General features: G+C 43.5%; 1 protein-coding gene across 2 annotated transcripts in view; it reads right to left on the bottom strand.

The window, feature by feature from the left end:
• LOC137383956 (serine-rich adhesin for platelets-like) overlaps positions 1 to 17,072 on the bottom strand; it is a 51,150-nt gene that overhangs the window by 14,154 nt on the left and 19,924 nt on the right. For both annotated transcript variants that reach the window (XM_068057396.1, XM_068057397.1), the window contains exons 2-6: positions 11,528 to 11,647; positions 11,186 to 11,251; positions 8,598 to 8,750; positions 2,585 to 2,753; positions 1,202 to 1,740 (exon numbers count right to left, since the gene is read on the bottom strand). In XM_068057396.1, coding sequence (XP_067913497.1) covers positions 1,202 to 1,740; positions 2,585 to 2,753; positions 8,598 to 8,750; positions 11,186 to 11,251; positions 11,528 to 11,647 — 1,047 coding nt within the window. The remainder of the gene's footprint in view (positions 1 to 1,201; positions 1,741 to 2,584; positions 2,754 to 8,597; positions 8,751 to 11,185; positions 11,252 to 11,527; positions 11,648 to 17,072) is intronic.

The raw sequence follows: 17,072 nt of genomic DNA, 5'->3' as shown, positions 1-17,072 counted from the left end.
GATGAGTCAAAGAAGAAGGGGTGACCAAAAGCATGGACAGGCTGGTGGGTTTTAAGGATCTTAGAGGATGAGAGGGGGGTGGAGAGATGCAAATACCACAGCATAGGGTCCTGATAATGGACGGATGAAGGGAGAATGGACAAGAGATTAGACTCAGTGGAACAAAGAATTAGGTGGAGGTGTTGCAGAGATGGGAAGGGCAAGGTCATGAAGGAATTTGAACATCAGGATAATCATTTTATATTTGAGGTATTGGGGAAATGAGAACCAATTCCTGTCAGTGAGGACAGGAATAATGGGTCACCCGCACTGCAAAGTGGAGATTTTTAAAAAACAAAATATTAAAACAGTGCCTAACAGTGACCAGATCAATTGCTCTGTGATTAATTGCCCAGCCTGTTTACATTTTAAAGGCCCCTTCCCTGCTCTCCATACCAACACTGGCTATCTGGGACGAGCATGTGTTTCTACTGCCTACCATTGCTAGAGGACAAATGACACAGATTAAGCTGCATGACCTATCCCTGTTATTTGCCTAGCACTTGGAGACGCTTACCCATATATGGCCAGACATAACCTATTCCCCATCACTTAGGATGGAAAATCGCAGAAGTGTTGGTGACTGGCAGGCAGCTAGTGGAGGGATCCTTGAGGAACATTTATAGTATCTCCCTGGGGTGATGCTGAGACCTGGACATAACTGCTAGAAAACTCTAGGCTGGAACATCTTCACTCACAGTGGAAGCATGTAGATCTTCCATCCTCTTCTCCTTAGCTTCATACTATGAAAATCGTCATCTACATGAAAGTCTATACTCCTACCATTCCCCCATTTGGGGGAGACAGTGGCGTAATGTCACTGAACTAGTAATCCAGAGGCCCAGGCTAACTCCCTGGGGACATGGGTTCAAATCCCACCATGGCACCTGGTGGAATTTAAATTAAATTAATTCATAAAAATCTGGAATTGAAAGCTAGTCTCAGTAATTGTGCTATGAAACTATCATCACAAAAACACATCTGGTTCACAAAGGACATTAGTGTGTTCCAAAATTATCTTTTACTCCACATATTGGAACACAATTCAGCTAGCCAGTGTTATTAGTTCTCTTCTCAGTCACTAGATGAAGCCCAGTCGAAAATGAAGGACAAAACATGGAGACCAGGCCAGATAAGGAAATAAAGAGAAGCAATTTCTTACCCTTAGCCTGGAGTACAAATAAATGGTTGCACAGAGCACCAGAGCCAGTGCAATAAGTGTTCCTATGAATGGATATAGATATTTCTGGGAGTTCATGTGCTGCTTATCTTCATGTGGACTTGCTGCTCCTGTTGCTCCAGTGGATGTACTGACAGTCTGTGAATGAGATGGAGCAGAACTTGATGCAGACAGTATATCAGGCACTGTTCCACTCTTACTAACTTCTGTTTGTGTTAAGTTGCCGTCACTGTGATGTGGGCCATCTGTTGAAATACTCTCAAATAAAGCACTCTTGTTGGTGGCAGCACTTGTATTGTTGTCTCCTGTGCCTACACTGGTCGCTGTAGACCCCACTCCTGCATTGGAAGTAAGCTTATAGTCCATCACTGTCTGTACAGGGGACATCAAGGAGCAGAAAGGCTGTGGTGTGCTCACTTTATACGAAGGATGTGTGGAAGCGCTTGTGTAAAAATTGCTTGATTGTGATTCATTGTGAAGATCAATCAGGCAGCAATTTGAAGAGATGGATGTGTTGGAGGCTGCAGGGATAAGCAAGCAAGTTAACTCTTTGAGAAAATGGCTCATCAAATTTCTATAATTTAAAGATCCCTCTATCATGTTCTTTTGTCTCTTGGCAGATGTAATATATGTGATCACTCCTTTACAGCACAGGACTCCCATAAAAACATTGTAATCAATTACAGATCATAGGCAAATGTCACCAGGAGAACTGGTAGCCATAAAGATGGAACAGCTGGAGAAGAAAGGTTGTATTGATTAGATAGCAAGATAAATGAAAGGAGAAAGTTGTGAAGACTGGATAGGCTGAAAAGGGGAGGAATTGTAAAGACAGGACCAAGTACTAATGAAAAGGCAAAATTAGGGAGAATGCACAGGAAAACAGAGGAACAAGAGAAGGCCATTTAGCTCCTTGAGCCTGTTCCTCCATTCAATAAGATCATGGCTGATCTGCAACCTAACTCTATGTGCCTGCTTTTACCCACCCCCTCATTATCCCGTATTGCAAGTTAACACAGGAACTTAAATGAGCGTGGTGAAGCTCTGGGCAGGAAAAATTTCCTGCTCAAGTGGGCTGCTATGTATTGGAAGGAAGAATAAAGAGAAGGCATGTAAACTAATAGGTAAAATTTGAAAAGACATAAACAAGCAGCCAGACTTGGGGATTGAGGTAAACAAATTAAAGCTTTAAAAAGAAACATATGTAAATAAGGGTGTAGAGCACAAAAAGCAGAGGTAAAAGAAAAAAAATGAAAGTTACAAGGGTATATGGAAAGGGCTGGTGAATGGGAATAGAGATAATTCTTTCGAAGGCTGGCGACCTGAATTCTCCCCAGTGTTGCAAAATTCTATGAAATCAGTTACCTTTAAGGAAGAAAAGGTAGTCCTCTGACTGCTCTGTGGATTGTTTTTTTGACTTGCACTGATCAAATATATATTTATATTGATTCAAGACAGCTTGAAAGTAAGCAAATAGATCGCTTTTACATGCTGTAACAACCTTCGTGTCTGGTTTCAAACACCGATGAGAATTCTGAAACAAAATTTTAAAAAATGAAGAAAATATTTATTTCCTATTCTTGAAAAGTTACTCCCCACATCCCAATATATATTTTAGAATTATATATAAACCAGTCCGATAGAACAAACTTATGGTAACTGAAAGGTTGCTTAGTACATTATACAAACCTGTTCCCGCTGTCAATAGACAATAATTGGGTTTTTGTGCAACTCTCGTTCCTCCAGACAGAATCTGTGGGAAAAAGGCTGCCATTTGATAGATTATCCTCTCACCTCCAACTTCTCTCTCCATCCCATTCTTGTGTCTCTCTATTATATTGTTTCTTCTCAGTTTTCCTTTCTTGTTTTACAGAAGTCCTAACTATGCTACTCTATATTCATAGGAGCACAGGAACATCAGGAGCCATTTAGCTCCTTGAGCCTGTTTTGCCATTCAATGAAATCATAGCTGATCTGTGACCTAACTCCATATACCCACCTTTGCCCCCATATTCCTTAATACTGTAATGATTGGCACCCCACCCACAAACATTCACTTCCTCCACCACTGACGCACAGCGGCAGCAGTGTGTACCATCTACAAGATGCACTGCAGCAATGCACCAAGGCTCCTTAGACAGCACCTTCCAAACCCACAATTTCTACCACCTAGAAGGACAAGGGCTGCAGTTGCATGGGAACACCACCACTTGCAAGTACCCCTCTAAGACACACACCATCCTTACTTGGAACTATATCTCCATTCATTCACTGCCACTGGGTCAAATTCCTGGAACTCCCTTTCGAACAGCACTGTGGGTGTACCTACCCCATATGGACTGCAGCAGTTCAAGAAGGCAGCTCACCACCATCTTCTCAAGGGCAATTAGGTATGGGCAATAAAGGTTGTCCTAGCCAGTAATGCCCAGATCCCATGAATGAATTAAAAAAAAACCTTTGGTAACAAAAACCTATCAATCTAAGGTTTAAAATTAACAATTGATCTAGCCTCGACTGTGATTTGCAGAAACCAGTTCCAATTTCTACCAACCTTTGTGTGTAGAAGTGTTTCTTAATTTCACTCTTCAAAGGTCTGGCTCTAATTTTTAGGCTCTATCTCCTACTCTGAGACTCCTCCGATCTCTTCCACTTAATATCTTAAAAACTTAGAACAAATCACCCCTTAATCTTCTAAATACAAGGGAATATAACCTTAATTTGTGTAATCTCTCCTCATAATTTAAACCCTTGGGAGTCCAGATATAATTCTGGTAAATCTACACTTCACTCCCTCCAGGGCCAATGTATCCTTTCTAAGGTGTGGTGCCCAGAACTGCCCACAATACTCCAGTGTGGTCTAACCAGGACTTTGTATAGCTGTAGTATAACTTCTACCCCCTTATATTCTCATCCTCTAGATATAAAGGTCACGCATTCCCTTGGCAACTATTTTACCTAAGTGCTGACCTTCACTACGAGCCTTGACTCTTCAAACTAGATTTCTCAATATAAATAAATCTTTTCTTGGCCATTTCCAAAGCATTAGCACTTTATCAAATTAGCACACTGCGTCAATGTTAATATACAAATTCATGTTTTACTTTATCTTTTTATTTAAAGTCTATTCCTTAAGTAACAATGCAGAATCGTGAATAACAATGAAACTAGTAACAGTAACAAGAAGGGAATAACAAACATGACAGCAATTAATATTGATTCATTCAAATGTAGATTAGATAGATTTCTTTCAGAAATAACGTTTTGAGATACAGTATGTGAGTATTTTGATGAATTATGTGTGGTAAGTACTTGAGAGGAACAGCTGACTTTAGTCTTATGGTTTCCAAAGCTCTCCACCACTGGGAGTTTTCCTCACCTCATGTTTGGATCTCGTGTAGAGATTGATACAGACTGATTGCTATGATTAGTCAACAACTCCATTATGGTTGTCTCATGCAACAACCAGGATGGTAGTGGGCAATCTAGCCATCCAGTGCATAATGGATACAGAGAAACTATTTCCTCTGGTGGTGGAATCCAGAACAAGGGCATAACCTTAAAATTAAAGCTAGGCTCTAATTCAGGAGTGAAATCAGGAAACACATTTTCACGCCATGGATAGTGGATATCTGACATTCTCTCCCCAAAAGGCTGTGTCTGTGAGGTCAATTATAATTTTCAAGATGAAGCTTGATGGATTTTTGTTAGGGAAGAGTATCAAAGGATATGAATCAAAGGCAGGTAATTGGAGTTGATGCACAGATCAGCCATGACCTGACTGAATGAAACTAAGGCTTGACAGGCTGAATTTCCTCCTATTCCTAATATTCCAGGAGATAATATTGAAGAGGGTGAAGATAGCACTGGGAGGGTGGGATGGGACAGGGAGTGTACGAGACAATTCATTTTCTAAAAAACAAGAAACCATCCAAATTATCAAAGCTGTGGTAAGATGGATGGTACCTTCATCATTAAATAAAGTATTGGTTGAAATCACCGCCTTCGAGGTAAAACTGGTTTTGCAAAGCCTCGTACGTTCACAGGTCCTCTCCAGCAGACAGTTTTAAGTCCTTATCTTGCCTGCTCAGGAAACCACACCCTACACTAATGAGAGTGACGTGAGTATTGAGTCATGGGAACAAGTGTGCTGACATCTCCAGAGTCTGAAAGAAGTGACAAACACTCGTCTAATTCCCCTGACAGGTTCAGAGCAGCAAAAGGCTTCACAAATCACTTGGAAGTGCTGCCCTTGAATAAAAACAGGGAATCTACAGGGGGGAAAGGGGTGCGAGGCAGCCCTCCTCCTAAATCACTGCTCATTGACCATCTGCAACAGAGAAAATACATTTATTTTTACCACCAAATTTGAACAGCTTAACAATTAGAAAATAGTCAACTCCTCCACTTGAGGACCTTCAGGTATTAAGGTGGATTATCAGGTCCTTGTCATTCAGGGGAAGCTGGAGATCTGCCAGTCAAAATCATTAAAGGGACTGGGAAGGTTTCAAATAAATACAATGACTGGGAGAGAAAATTTGGAGATAAGATTTGCCATCCAACTTGGAGCCGATTTGGGGCAGGAAATTGGCCTAGAATCATTCTACCAGCTGCCTGAAGCTCACTACCAGTGGTAATGGTGGCCAAACATAGGTGGTTGTATCCAAATTGTGGCCTTTTTGACCCCGAGCTGAGCTTATGATCGCATATCCTCTCCATCACCAAGACTATCTACTTCCATCTCTGCAAAATCACCCCTCTCCATTTCTGCCTCAATTCTTATGCTGGTAAAACTCTCATCCATGCATTTGTTACCTCTATAACTCAACGATTCCAATACTCTGCCAGCCGGCCTCCCATCTTGCATTCTTACCCAAAACTCTGCTACCTGTATCCTACCTCACACCATCTCGTTCCACCAGCGTTTACTGACCTGCTTTGCTTCCCAGTCTTGCAACGGCTGCATTTTGAAAATTCTTGTTTTCAAATCCCTCCATGGCCTCACCTTCCCTATATCTGTAACGTCCTGCTGCCTGTGAACCCTCTGAGATCTCAGTCCTCCTTCTATTCTGGCCTCTTGTGCATCCACAATTTTCATTACTTCACCATTGGTGGCCCTGCCTTCAGCTGCCTGGGCCCCAAGCTCTGGAATTCCCTCCCTAGAGCTCTCTGCCATTCTCTGTCTCTCTTGCTTTTCCTTTAAGACACTCCCTAAAACCTTCCACTTTGATCAAGCTTCTGGCCACCTGTCGCCTGGTTTGGTGCCAATTTTTGACTGATAATACTCTTGTCAAGTGACCTTGGACATTTTGCTGAGTTAAAGACACCATATAAACGCCAGTTGTTATTGTCGTAGCAATAAACAAATATCTGCATAGCTGCAATCTGGCATGCATGCAGTTGCTGGAAAACTGCAATGGGCCCCAACTGTTCATGCTGGTCAGAGCTTGGAAACTGCATCCCTGACCTGTATGGGGGTTGAGGCAGCCAAAATGATGGTAGTCTGTGCAATGCAGGCAACATTTATATAGTCAATGTGGCATAGCTGCCTCTGTAAGCACTGTTGAGAGCCATCCCTGTAGATAAGATTATGGCCCCTCTGGAGACAGCAGCCCTGTATCATTTACCTCCCTTGCTTAGGGGCTCCATCTCATGCAGCAGTGCAGGTAAATGCAACGTTAATGCAACTGTCCCTTCACACACTGCAGAGCTGATCACAGGGGCAAAGCGGTAATGATTGCGGCACTCACAGGCACTCTCGTGAGAGGAGCTGGTGAATTTAGACAGATTTGGTAAGTTTGCTTAAATGACTGGAGTGCACTCCCTGTGCAAAGGCAGGGATGCTGGTAATAGCCATCCCAGGATTTGGCGGAATTACCACTAGCCGAATCAGGAGGTTCCTACTGAGAGGTGGCAACTTGTTACCACAGCCGTTCCTCTCAGTGATTGGCCACTTGGATCATGAGACTGGGTAGTAAATGACACAGCCTATACTCTCACCAAACACAAGCATTGGGGAAGTGAACTTTGCAGTTGGGGCATACAATAGGGGAAAAAACTGTTGCCCCTTCTTGGGAATGCACTGTGTATATTCATTGCCAGAAGTAAGACATGAATGGCGGAGGTTGGGTGAAACAGGCAGGGCTTGTAGCAAAGGCAATGGCAGTTGGGCCCAGTACGTTGTAAAAGCGGCTACAGCTCATTCAGGGTTACACATGCAGCTTTTACACACAAGTTCTGTTAAAATAATAATTGATCCACTAGCCTTCCTGACTGCTCTTCAGCCTTAGTTATGTTATCTTCCAAGGCAGCAGACCGACCTTCCTGGTCCACTGACTGAATGAGTCCCCTTCTTTGAATTGTAAAATTATGCTTCAAGATGAAGCAATTTAATATTTTATTAAATTATTATTAATATATTATTAAATGTAATTCTGGGACGATTTCTCAGGGCTACGGAGCAGGACCTGACTTGGCCTAACAGCAGAATATCTGTTTCAACATGTCATTCGTATGTTGCACCATAATTTGCGTGGAGGCATCAGCCTCATTGTACTTTCTATTGGCCCTGTTTGGGGGTTCTGGACTGGTGTTGATTGTTCAGGCTTTATGGATTTAGCCCTGTTCTGCAGCAACCATCTAATGGCAGCAATAATGCTTTTGATCTGGCACTGCAGAACAAAACAGCAGCAAACAACAGAATAAAAACCTAGTGTAGATGCATTAATGTATAAATAGCTGCATAGTATATTGAGAAAACAACTTTCCTGTACAATGTCAGTCTCAGCTTTATGAATGGGCATTCAGGAGCAAACGGTGTGAAAGCGACCAAGTACCCGTATCAAGTGGGTGAGCATCACGTGACAGCCAAGAAAACAGAGAATTCTTCATGGGACCTGTTAACATCTATCTGTATCTATTTTGAGCATATGAGGCCCAATGTGGCCCCTAGAAAACTTTCAACTCCCTGCCCTACTGCATCTGGCATGCAGCACTGCCTGACTCCACAGTGCACTAGCACCACCTACAAGGGCCTGCTTCTTGATGGCTATAAAAGAACAAAAGGAACTGCATCAAAAAGGAGAAGGCCATATGGCCCCTCAAGCCTGCTCCACCATTCACTAAGATTACAGTTGATCCTTGACCTCAACTCCACCTTCCCACAATATCCCCATATCCTTGATTCCCTTAGTGTCCAAAAATCTATCAATCTCCATCTTGAATATACTCAACGACTGAGTATCCACAGCTCCCTGGGGTAGAGAATTCCAAAGATTCATAACCCTTTGAGTGAAGAGGTTTCTCCTTATCTCAGTCACAGGGCTATAGGGCAATCCTATTCTAATATCACTTAAAAATAGCAAGAAAGACAAACCCATACTTCATCGGAGCAAGCATTGTAGAGTTTATTTAGGTCATTGACCACAGTCTGAGCCTGGAAGTAATTGCTGGAACTTGTTTTAAAGTGGCTCATCAGCAGGAGAAGTGTGTTGTTGAGTTGCTGGGCGGTGACGATGATAAAACAACGATCAGTCTGTTGGGAAGAAAATAATGAAATGGCTTAAACATTTATACCGATTGGAAACGAGAGCTCACATTATGTCAGCGTGCACAATAGAAATGGGGTCAGTTAAGCCAGATGACTTTGAGGGTAATGCACTTGAACTGGAGCTATGCAGACTTGAAGGTACCACATTCAGTCCACAAGCTCTACTGAGCTAGCAGAAAATAATGGAGCAACACAATTGGCCTCAGTGCTCCTGGGTTAGTGAGGGGAAAATAAGCAAGTATGATGGCAAGTATGAATATAAATAGACTCCAGGTGAGAAGAATAACCATTTAACTAAGATACCAGAAAGCTACCATGGAGCCATAAACCAGCAGAAGTCACCTTCAGGACAAAAGGGAATGAATTGGAGGGAGGATTGTATTAAATGGTACTTAGATAAGATGGCATATGTGTCATCTTGGCTCAGTGGTTGCAACTCTCACTTCTGAGTCAAATCCCACTCCAGAGACTTCAGCACATTATCTAGGCTGACACTCCAGTGCAGTACTGAGGTGCTGTCTTTTGGATGAGCCGTAAACATGAGACACCATCTACTTGTGCAGCTGAACATAAACAAAAAAATCCCATGGCGCTATTCGAAACGTGCTAACATTTATCCCTCAACCAACACCACCAAACTAGTCATTTATCCCATTGCTGTTTGTGGGATCTTGCTGTGCACAAACTGATCACCACATCTGCTTGCATATTAAGCAAGCCTACACTTATGAAATAATTCATTGGCCCCGAAGTACTTTGGGAGAAGAATGTGAAGGATATTTTATATTCTTTTTCGATGAGCCATCTTTACTGTAAAAAAAACATGTGTTTCAATCTTACCACAAAAGTAGGAAATTTAGCCACCAACTTTGTTTTTAGCAGGTGGATAGAATTTTTCAACAAATTATCAGTCGGGGAGGGGGTGGGGGGGTGGGTGGTTGGAGGTGTGGAAGAGAAAGCCATGGCAAAATTAGTAAATGGGTTGGATGGATTCTCTTTGGGAAAGATAATACAAGTAGAATCATAGGGTGAAATGTTATGCTCCCCTCTGCAGCAGGTTTGCAGGCAGGGAGACCATTAAAGTCAGGTGGGGTGGTTGTGGGGGGGTGGGGGCAGTGATGGAATCTCCTCCACCTTCCTGTCTCTGCCAAAATTAAGTCTGGGCGGGAAGGCTTGTAAATGGCCTTCCCACCCCGCCGCCAACTGATTAATGCCCAATTAAAGACCTCATCCTGCCACAGCCACAGTCAACTGTGTGGCGGGCAGCCCTGTTGCCACATGGGAAGCTCAGCACGAAAACCCATGCGGGGTGCTTCTTGGCTCTGACAGGGGGTGTTGGGGGCCTCATTAAGAGGCACTTAGTGCCTGAACGAGGGACTCGGCATCGTTGCGGGGGGGGGGGGGCACTGAGAGCCACCCCCCTGCCCTTGCTAATGATCCCCCCTACAGCTCCTCCTCTGTGACACCCCTCCCGCCCTGACCTACCAGTGGCCTGGTTCCAATGCCACTCCTGGGCCTTGGGTAGGTACTCCACTGGCAGTAGCCACTGCCTCCGTGGTGGTGCTGCTCAGTGAAAGAACTGCTGGCCTCTGATTGGGTGTGACTTCTGTCGTCGGGGTCCTTGATCCCGTGGGAGATTTGCTGCCATCCATTTATGTTCCTAATTTGCACTAGATTCGGTGGGCCTCCCACAGAAGAGGTGACGCAGGTTCTCAGTATCACTTTTTCTGCATTTTGAGACCCCAGTCACCAGCATAAAATCCTGGCCATGGTGTGGAAAGTAATGGATGGCTTGGAAGTGTAGGTTAGATGAACCAATGGTATTATTCCACCCAAATTCTTTATAAGTGAATCAGCAACTATAAGGTAAACTGCAAGTCTTAAACAAAGTTATTTGCAAGTTATATGAATATTTGCACAGTGTTAATGAAAGGTATTATTTTACCTGGTACAAATTAATGGTCATTCACAAATTTATGCTCCATTTATATTACAGATCCTCTATTTAAGTTGGGCAAATTTAAAGCCCAGGAGGTAAGATTGGAGCAACTGTGCAACTTTAAAGTAACTGCTCAGGAATGACCTTGTGCTGATACAGTTAGGCTAAAGTCACATTTATTGCCTAACAAACCTTCCCCAATGTCAAGGCTTCTTTGTACAGGCCAGCATTGTAAAATCCACCATGAATGGATGACCGAGAGCCAAGCCATGAAAACACAACAGCAAAATGATTTCATTGCCTCCAAATAGTTACACACTGCTTCATTTACATCTTATTGTGGTATAAGCAGTGTTGAGATAGTCTGGCTTCTGTGTTACAAGTTATATATTAATGCTAATTCATACAGTGAAATATAGCAATCTAGAAACCATGTCTAACCATTCTATTGTAACATTAAATCAAAGTGAGCATTACTTACCAGTTCAGCAGAGTTCACATCCGTAAAGACGTTATATTTTACCATACTTGGGAGCAAGTTATCATTCTAGGAAACAGAGATACAGTTAGACTCTTAAAACTATTATATCTACAGCCAATTAGGGGTAATTGGCTCTGTATTATATTGAGGAGTGCAGACCACTGAGGAGGATGAGATATATCAAAGTCATTAGTACTAACATGAAAGATTAATAGTTCAGCATACAAATTACATTAAAGCAAGAGGTGAGAGTTGCAGGCTGTTTCAGAGTGTTAATGAGAGCAAATATCTCGGGTGGTGTTACGGTGAGGAGCGTGCATAATATTGCTACATTTCTCTAACCAGATTGTTGATCTCTTCCTGAAGTTTTTCTGTTAGCCATTTGAAGTTATCTGGGTTGTTGCACCATTTCTCTGTTGCAATAACAGGCAGCAAGAACACAAGACACAAGCAGCATAGTGCCTGCAATAAAACACAGAAACGATTATGGCACATCAATCAGTTGGGTGCATGTCAGCAGGTAAACATAGGGCTACATAGGCTTTTATAGCACAGGAAGAGGCCATTCCGCCCATCAGGGTATGCTTTATACGAGCCTCCTCCCATCCTACATCATCCCACTCGATCAACATATCGTTCTATTCCTTTCTCCCTCATGTACTCAGCAAACCTCCTCTTAAATGCAACTATGGGACTCGCCTCAACCACTCCATGTGGTAGCGGGTTCCACATTCTAACTACATTTATGTGTGTCTCTGACTTTCATTGATCTTTTAACTTTTTTGTGAATTTTGTGCTCATCAAGTTCTGATGCGAATGCTGGACCAAGTAATCCCAGGTCAGGAACAGCACAGTATGATGCAAAGTAAAGGCTCCTCTACTCTGCTTCACCAATGTGCCCCAGTCTCACAAAGTTGTATCATACCTGTCACCCTGTACCCTCTCTGAGTTAACTTAGTGACAATTATTGTCAAATTCTGGGCCCATGTCCCCATTATGAACCCAAGACCATTCAAACATATTTCATGTAGCACCATAACATCAATGAGACTTTTTGTCTCATCACTCTATGTTGGATTTGAACTCAGTTAACAGAAGTGAAAAGCCAACACCTAATTTCATGCCTTGTGTTAACAGCCCTTGTGTCTTTAGTGATTCTATTAGCAGCCACCACAAGAAAATCTATCAGTGGCACTGAAACAAAAAGGAGTTTGGCGCATTTTTCAACTGCAACTGGCTGAAGTAGTCAGTCAGACACTGAATGCTGAATCTAACCATCTCTCTTTGACATTCAATGGCATTACCATCACTGAATCCCCCACCATCAACATCCTGGGGGTTACCATTGACCAGAAACTGAACTGGACCAGCCACATAAATACTTTGGCTACAAGAGCAGGTCAGAGACTGGGAACTCTGCAGCAAGTAACTCAACTCCTGACTCCCCACAGCCTGTCCGTATACCACAAGGCACAATTTAGGAGTGTGATGGAATACTCTCCACTTGCCTGGATGGGTGCAGCTCCAACAACACTCAAGAAACTCGACACCATCCAGGACAAAGCAGCCCGCTTGATTGGCACTCCATTCACAAACATTCACTCCCTCTACCACCGACACACAGTGGCAGAAGAGTGTACCATCTACAAGATGCACTGCAGCAATGCACCAAGGCTCCTTAGACAGCACCTTCCAAACCCGTGACCTCTAACACCGAGAAGGACAAGGGCAGCAGATGCATGGGAACACCACCACCTGCAAGTTTCCCTCCAAGCCACACACCATCCTGACTTGGAACTATATCACTGTTCCTTCACTGTCGCTGGGTCAAAATCCTGGAATTCTCTTCCTAACAGCACTGTTGGTGTACCTACCCCACATGGACTGTAGAGGTTCAGGAAGGCAGCTCACCACCACCTTCTTAAGGGCAATTAGGGATGGGCAATAAATGCTGTCCTAGCCAGTGAGGCCCACATCCCATGAATGAATTAAAAAAAAAGTCAGGAGTGTGATAGAATACTCTGCACTTGCCTGGATGAGTGCAGCTCCAACAACACTCAAGAAGCTTGACATCATCCTGAATAACGAAGCCTGCTTGTTGGTACCAGCATCTTAAACATTCACTCCCTCTACCACTGACGCACAGTGGCAGCAGTGTGTACCATCTACAAGATGCACTGCAGCAACTTGCCAAGCCTCCTTCGACAGCACCTTCCAAACTCACAGCCTCTACCACCTAGAAGGACAAGGGCAGCAGATACATGGGAACACCACCACCTGCAAGTTCCCCTCCAAGCCACATACCATCCTGGTGTGGAAATATATCACTGTCCCTTTAATGTCACTGGGTTAATAACCTGGAACTCCCTCCCTAACAGCACTGTGGGTGTACCTACACCAGATGACTGCAGCAATGCAAGAAGTGAGCTCACCACCACCTTCTCAAGGGCAAATAGGGATGGCAACAAATGTTGGCCTAGCCAGCGATGCCCACATCCCATGAGCGATTAAAAAAAAAACTGTCCTTTCACCTGCTTGTCCAAAAAGGACAAGTGACAAGCTCCTCTGTCCCACAGCTGCAAGAGTTCGAGGTGAATGAGGTTTGGTTACTCTCCTTGGGTGGTAAGATGAGTAATGTCTCTTTAAGTCCAAGTTGGTTCCAAGATGGCGCATCTGGCAGTGGAAACAGAAACTGAACACTGTGTCCACTATGCAATTAGATTTCTTTATTATCAGGTTGGGAAACTCCGAGGCACGGGAACGTGTTTCTGCATGTGTTCTACGTTCCGTTGGCCAAAACAATTATTCTATAGAATGGATGTCTCCAAGACAGATCTGCCCTGTACTGGCGGTTTCCCAAAAATAGCACATGATGAGATGAAATGGAAATGTCACGGCTGGTTCAATCGGGATTGGTGGCAGATAACAGTGAACACCTCCTTCGTAAAATAGTAATGCCGCACACATTGGTCCTCGCTGAGGCTGATATCAGAGAAATGCTTCCTGAAGACCCTGGGTAGACAAGGCCTCCTGCTGAGAGCCCTTCTCCCCCTCCTCTTCCCTCTGTGAGCAGTTTGTCCTCATCTGTTGCTGTCCTTGCTGAATCTCCCTGTCATGCTGCAGGCTAAGGAGGATGGAAACTACAGAACCCATTACCTGCGAGCAACTGGTCTGACCAGAATCCTTGAAGTAAAAACCAAGGCCGTCACTACAGCACCACTCCCTGCAGCAGTGGAAAACGCACAGCACAAATTCAGACAAGCTGTAGAAATCAATCAGCAATTAGCCCAAAAAGTAGGTTATGAACCCTTTAAGTAGTGCTGTGATGGAGGTTCCCCCTGAATGCATATTCAGTTGTGCGTGTTTAAGAATGGGCATTTCCTGGAGCGGCAAGGTTAAAAATGGCAGCTCTGCTGTCAAATTAGCATTAAACCCTGACAACATCATCATCTGCCTACCCTGCATGCATCTGGTGCAAGGGCCTAAAGCCCACATTAACAGCCTCATCAAAATGGCGGCTGGCATGGATTACGTTCGATGTGTACGCATGCAGTTTGGACATCATTCTGTTACTAAAACGACACCTGTAGCACTGTAACTACGGGAGCTATGGAGCCAATTTTTGCAGCCACAATATTATGGGATTTGATACAATGCTTTATAAAAACAGGAATGTTACGTAATACACAATATATTATTCTCTTGCTATTGTCATGCTAGGCCCCCACCTGCCAAGAATGAGGCACATTAATTTTGTCATGAACATTAGTTTTTAACTTTTGTTGGAGCGAGGAAATGACTTGTTAAACAGATCAGCCATGGCTGGAAAAAAGTATTTACATACAAACAAACATCGAAGGTGAGGAAGTATATTCCAGGGTCTGCTAAGGAGGATACAATCCACAAGGGCCAGGACTGGTTAGACCAGCTGGTCACATGACTAACTGGCTGTTCCAGGGTTTTCTTTTGAACTGGACACAGAGAGTTTGAACTCAGAAAGACTGTTTGCTCCTGGACTGAGAAGATCTCTCCTGTCTGCTCCCATCTCTTTCTCACAAGCCTCTGAATTCACTGAAGACACATGAACCCCAAGAGAGAATAGTCTCCTACAGCGAACAAGGTTTAAGAAGAAATCTGGGCCCCAACGAAAAGCAAGATCTACCTACAATCAAGGACTCGACAGTGAGCACAAAGAACCGTAACAAAAATTCTTCATATAGTGCCTCAAACCTTTTCCACTTTATTTCTTCTGCTCTTTTCTGTCTCTATTTGCATGTGTGTATTGCATATGCATGCTAGCATGGAGGTATCGTGTATCCGTAGGCATCAACCGAATTAGAGTTTAAGTTTAATAAATTTCAACCCACTTTTCTTTAAACCTAAGAAAGCCTGTTTGTGCTGGTTTATTTGCCTTATAATTGGAAAGCAGTGAACAAGGATTCACCAAGGGGGAGCTAAAAACACGGTGTGCTAAAAAATCAAACCCTGTTATGCTAAGACCAGGTGAAGGCTGAAAGGGAACCCGAGACCTCTTTCTCACCTGTGTGTAACCCTATGGTGAAGTTCAGACCCTTTGAACTACATAGAACTTTCTAGATTACCATAGAATCTTTTGCATACAAGGCCTCCTGCCTGCCTTTGCAAAATGATCTAAGCAGGGAGTAGCTGAGCTCTGTAGACCCATCCAAGCATGCACAGAGGGAGCTCCTTTCTCATGGAGCTCAATAGGCCCTGCTGCTAGCAGTATAACTTGGTTCTGTCAGCTACACAGATTGAGACTAGCACGTATAGCAAAACGGCTCTGAATTTATGGGTGGTTTTAAAGAAGTTCAAAAACATTTTCTTTTATTCTTTCATGGGATGTGAGCGTTGCTGGCAAGGCTAGCATTGCCTATCTCTAATTGTCCTTGAGAATGTGGTGGTGAGCCGCCTTCTTGACTCAATGACGGTGAGGAAATGGCAATATAGTTCCAAATCAGGATAGTGTGTGCCTTTTAGGGGAACTTGCAGGTGCTGGCGTTCCCATGTGTCTGCTGCCCTTGTCTTTCTAGGCGGTAGAGGTTGTGGGTTTGGAAGGTGCTGTTGAAGGAGGTTTGGCGAGTTGCACATTGGAAAACTCTGTATTAAATAGCGTTAATTCTACAAGATTCCTGACATGTCTAATATTCAAAGTGAGATAACCCTCTTTGGAATTTTGGAAATGCCCTTCATTCTGTCTGGTGATTACAAAACATAGAGCCATTGCGGACAGTTTGAAAAAGTCCATGAGAAATCAAAAATGAATTTGAAGAAATTTAATTCAGCAGAGCAGCACAGAAAGCGAGGGTGTACAGGAAACTGCTTCTACAGACTGTAGGATGTAACAGTTCACTATATATTCCGTGGTCAATCATGTCTTCATTACTTTGCTATCGTTTTTACTTGAGGCACATTTACTGGCACAATCTGCTCTAAATGATTTCCTATAGAGTGCCAGCTTTGGCTCACTGGATTCTGAGTCAGAAGGTTGTAGGTTCAAGTCCCACTCCTGAAACTTGAGTAAATAATCAAAGATGGCACTTCAGTGCAGTACCAAGAGAGTGCTGCACTGTCAGAGGAACAATCTTTTGGATGAGGCGTTAAGCCTTAGGCCCGTTCAGGTGGATGTAAAAGTTCCCATAGCACAATTCCAAGAAGAGCAGGGAGTTCTCCTCAGTATCCTGGCCAAGATTTATCCCTCAACCAACATCTAAAACAAGATGATCTGCTCTTGATCACCTTGCTGATTGTGGGATCTTGCTGTGCCCAAGTTGGCTGCCGCGCTTCCTACATTACAACAGTGACTACACTTCAAAAGTACTTAATTGGCTGCAAAGTGATTTGGGACATCCTGAGGTTGAGAAAGGTG

The sequence above is a fragment of the Heterodontus francisci genome, chromosome 25 (assembly GCF_036365525.1).
Source record: "Heterodontus francisci isolate sHetFra1 chromosome 25, sHetFra1.hap1, whole genome shotgun sequence".
In the NCBI taxonomy this organism is placed as follows: Eukaryota; Metazoa; Chordata; class Chondrichthyes; order Heterodontiformes; family Heterodontidae; genus Heterodontus; species Heterodontus francisci.
The sequence above is the reverse complement of the archived record's forward strand: the minus strand, read 5'-3'. Positions and strand labels throughout refer to the sequence as shown.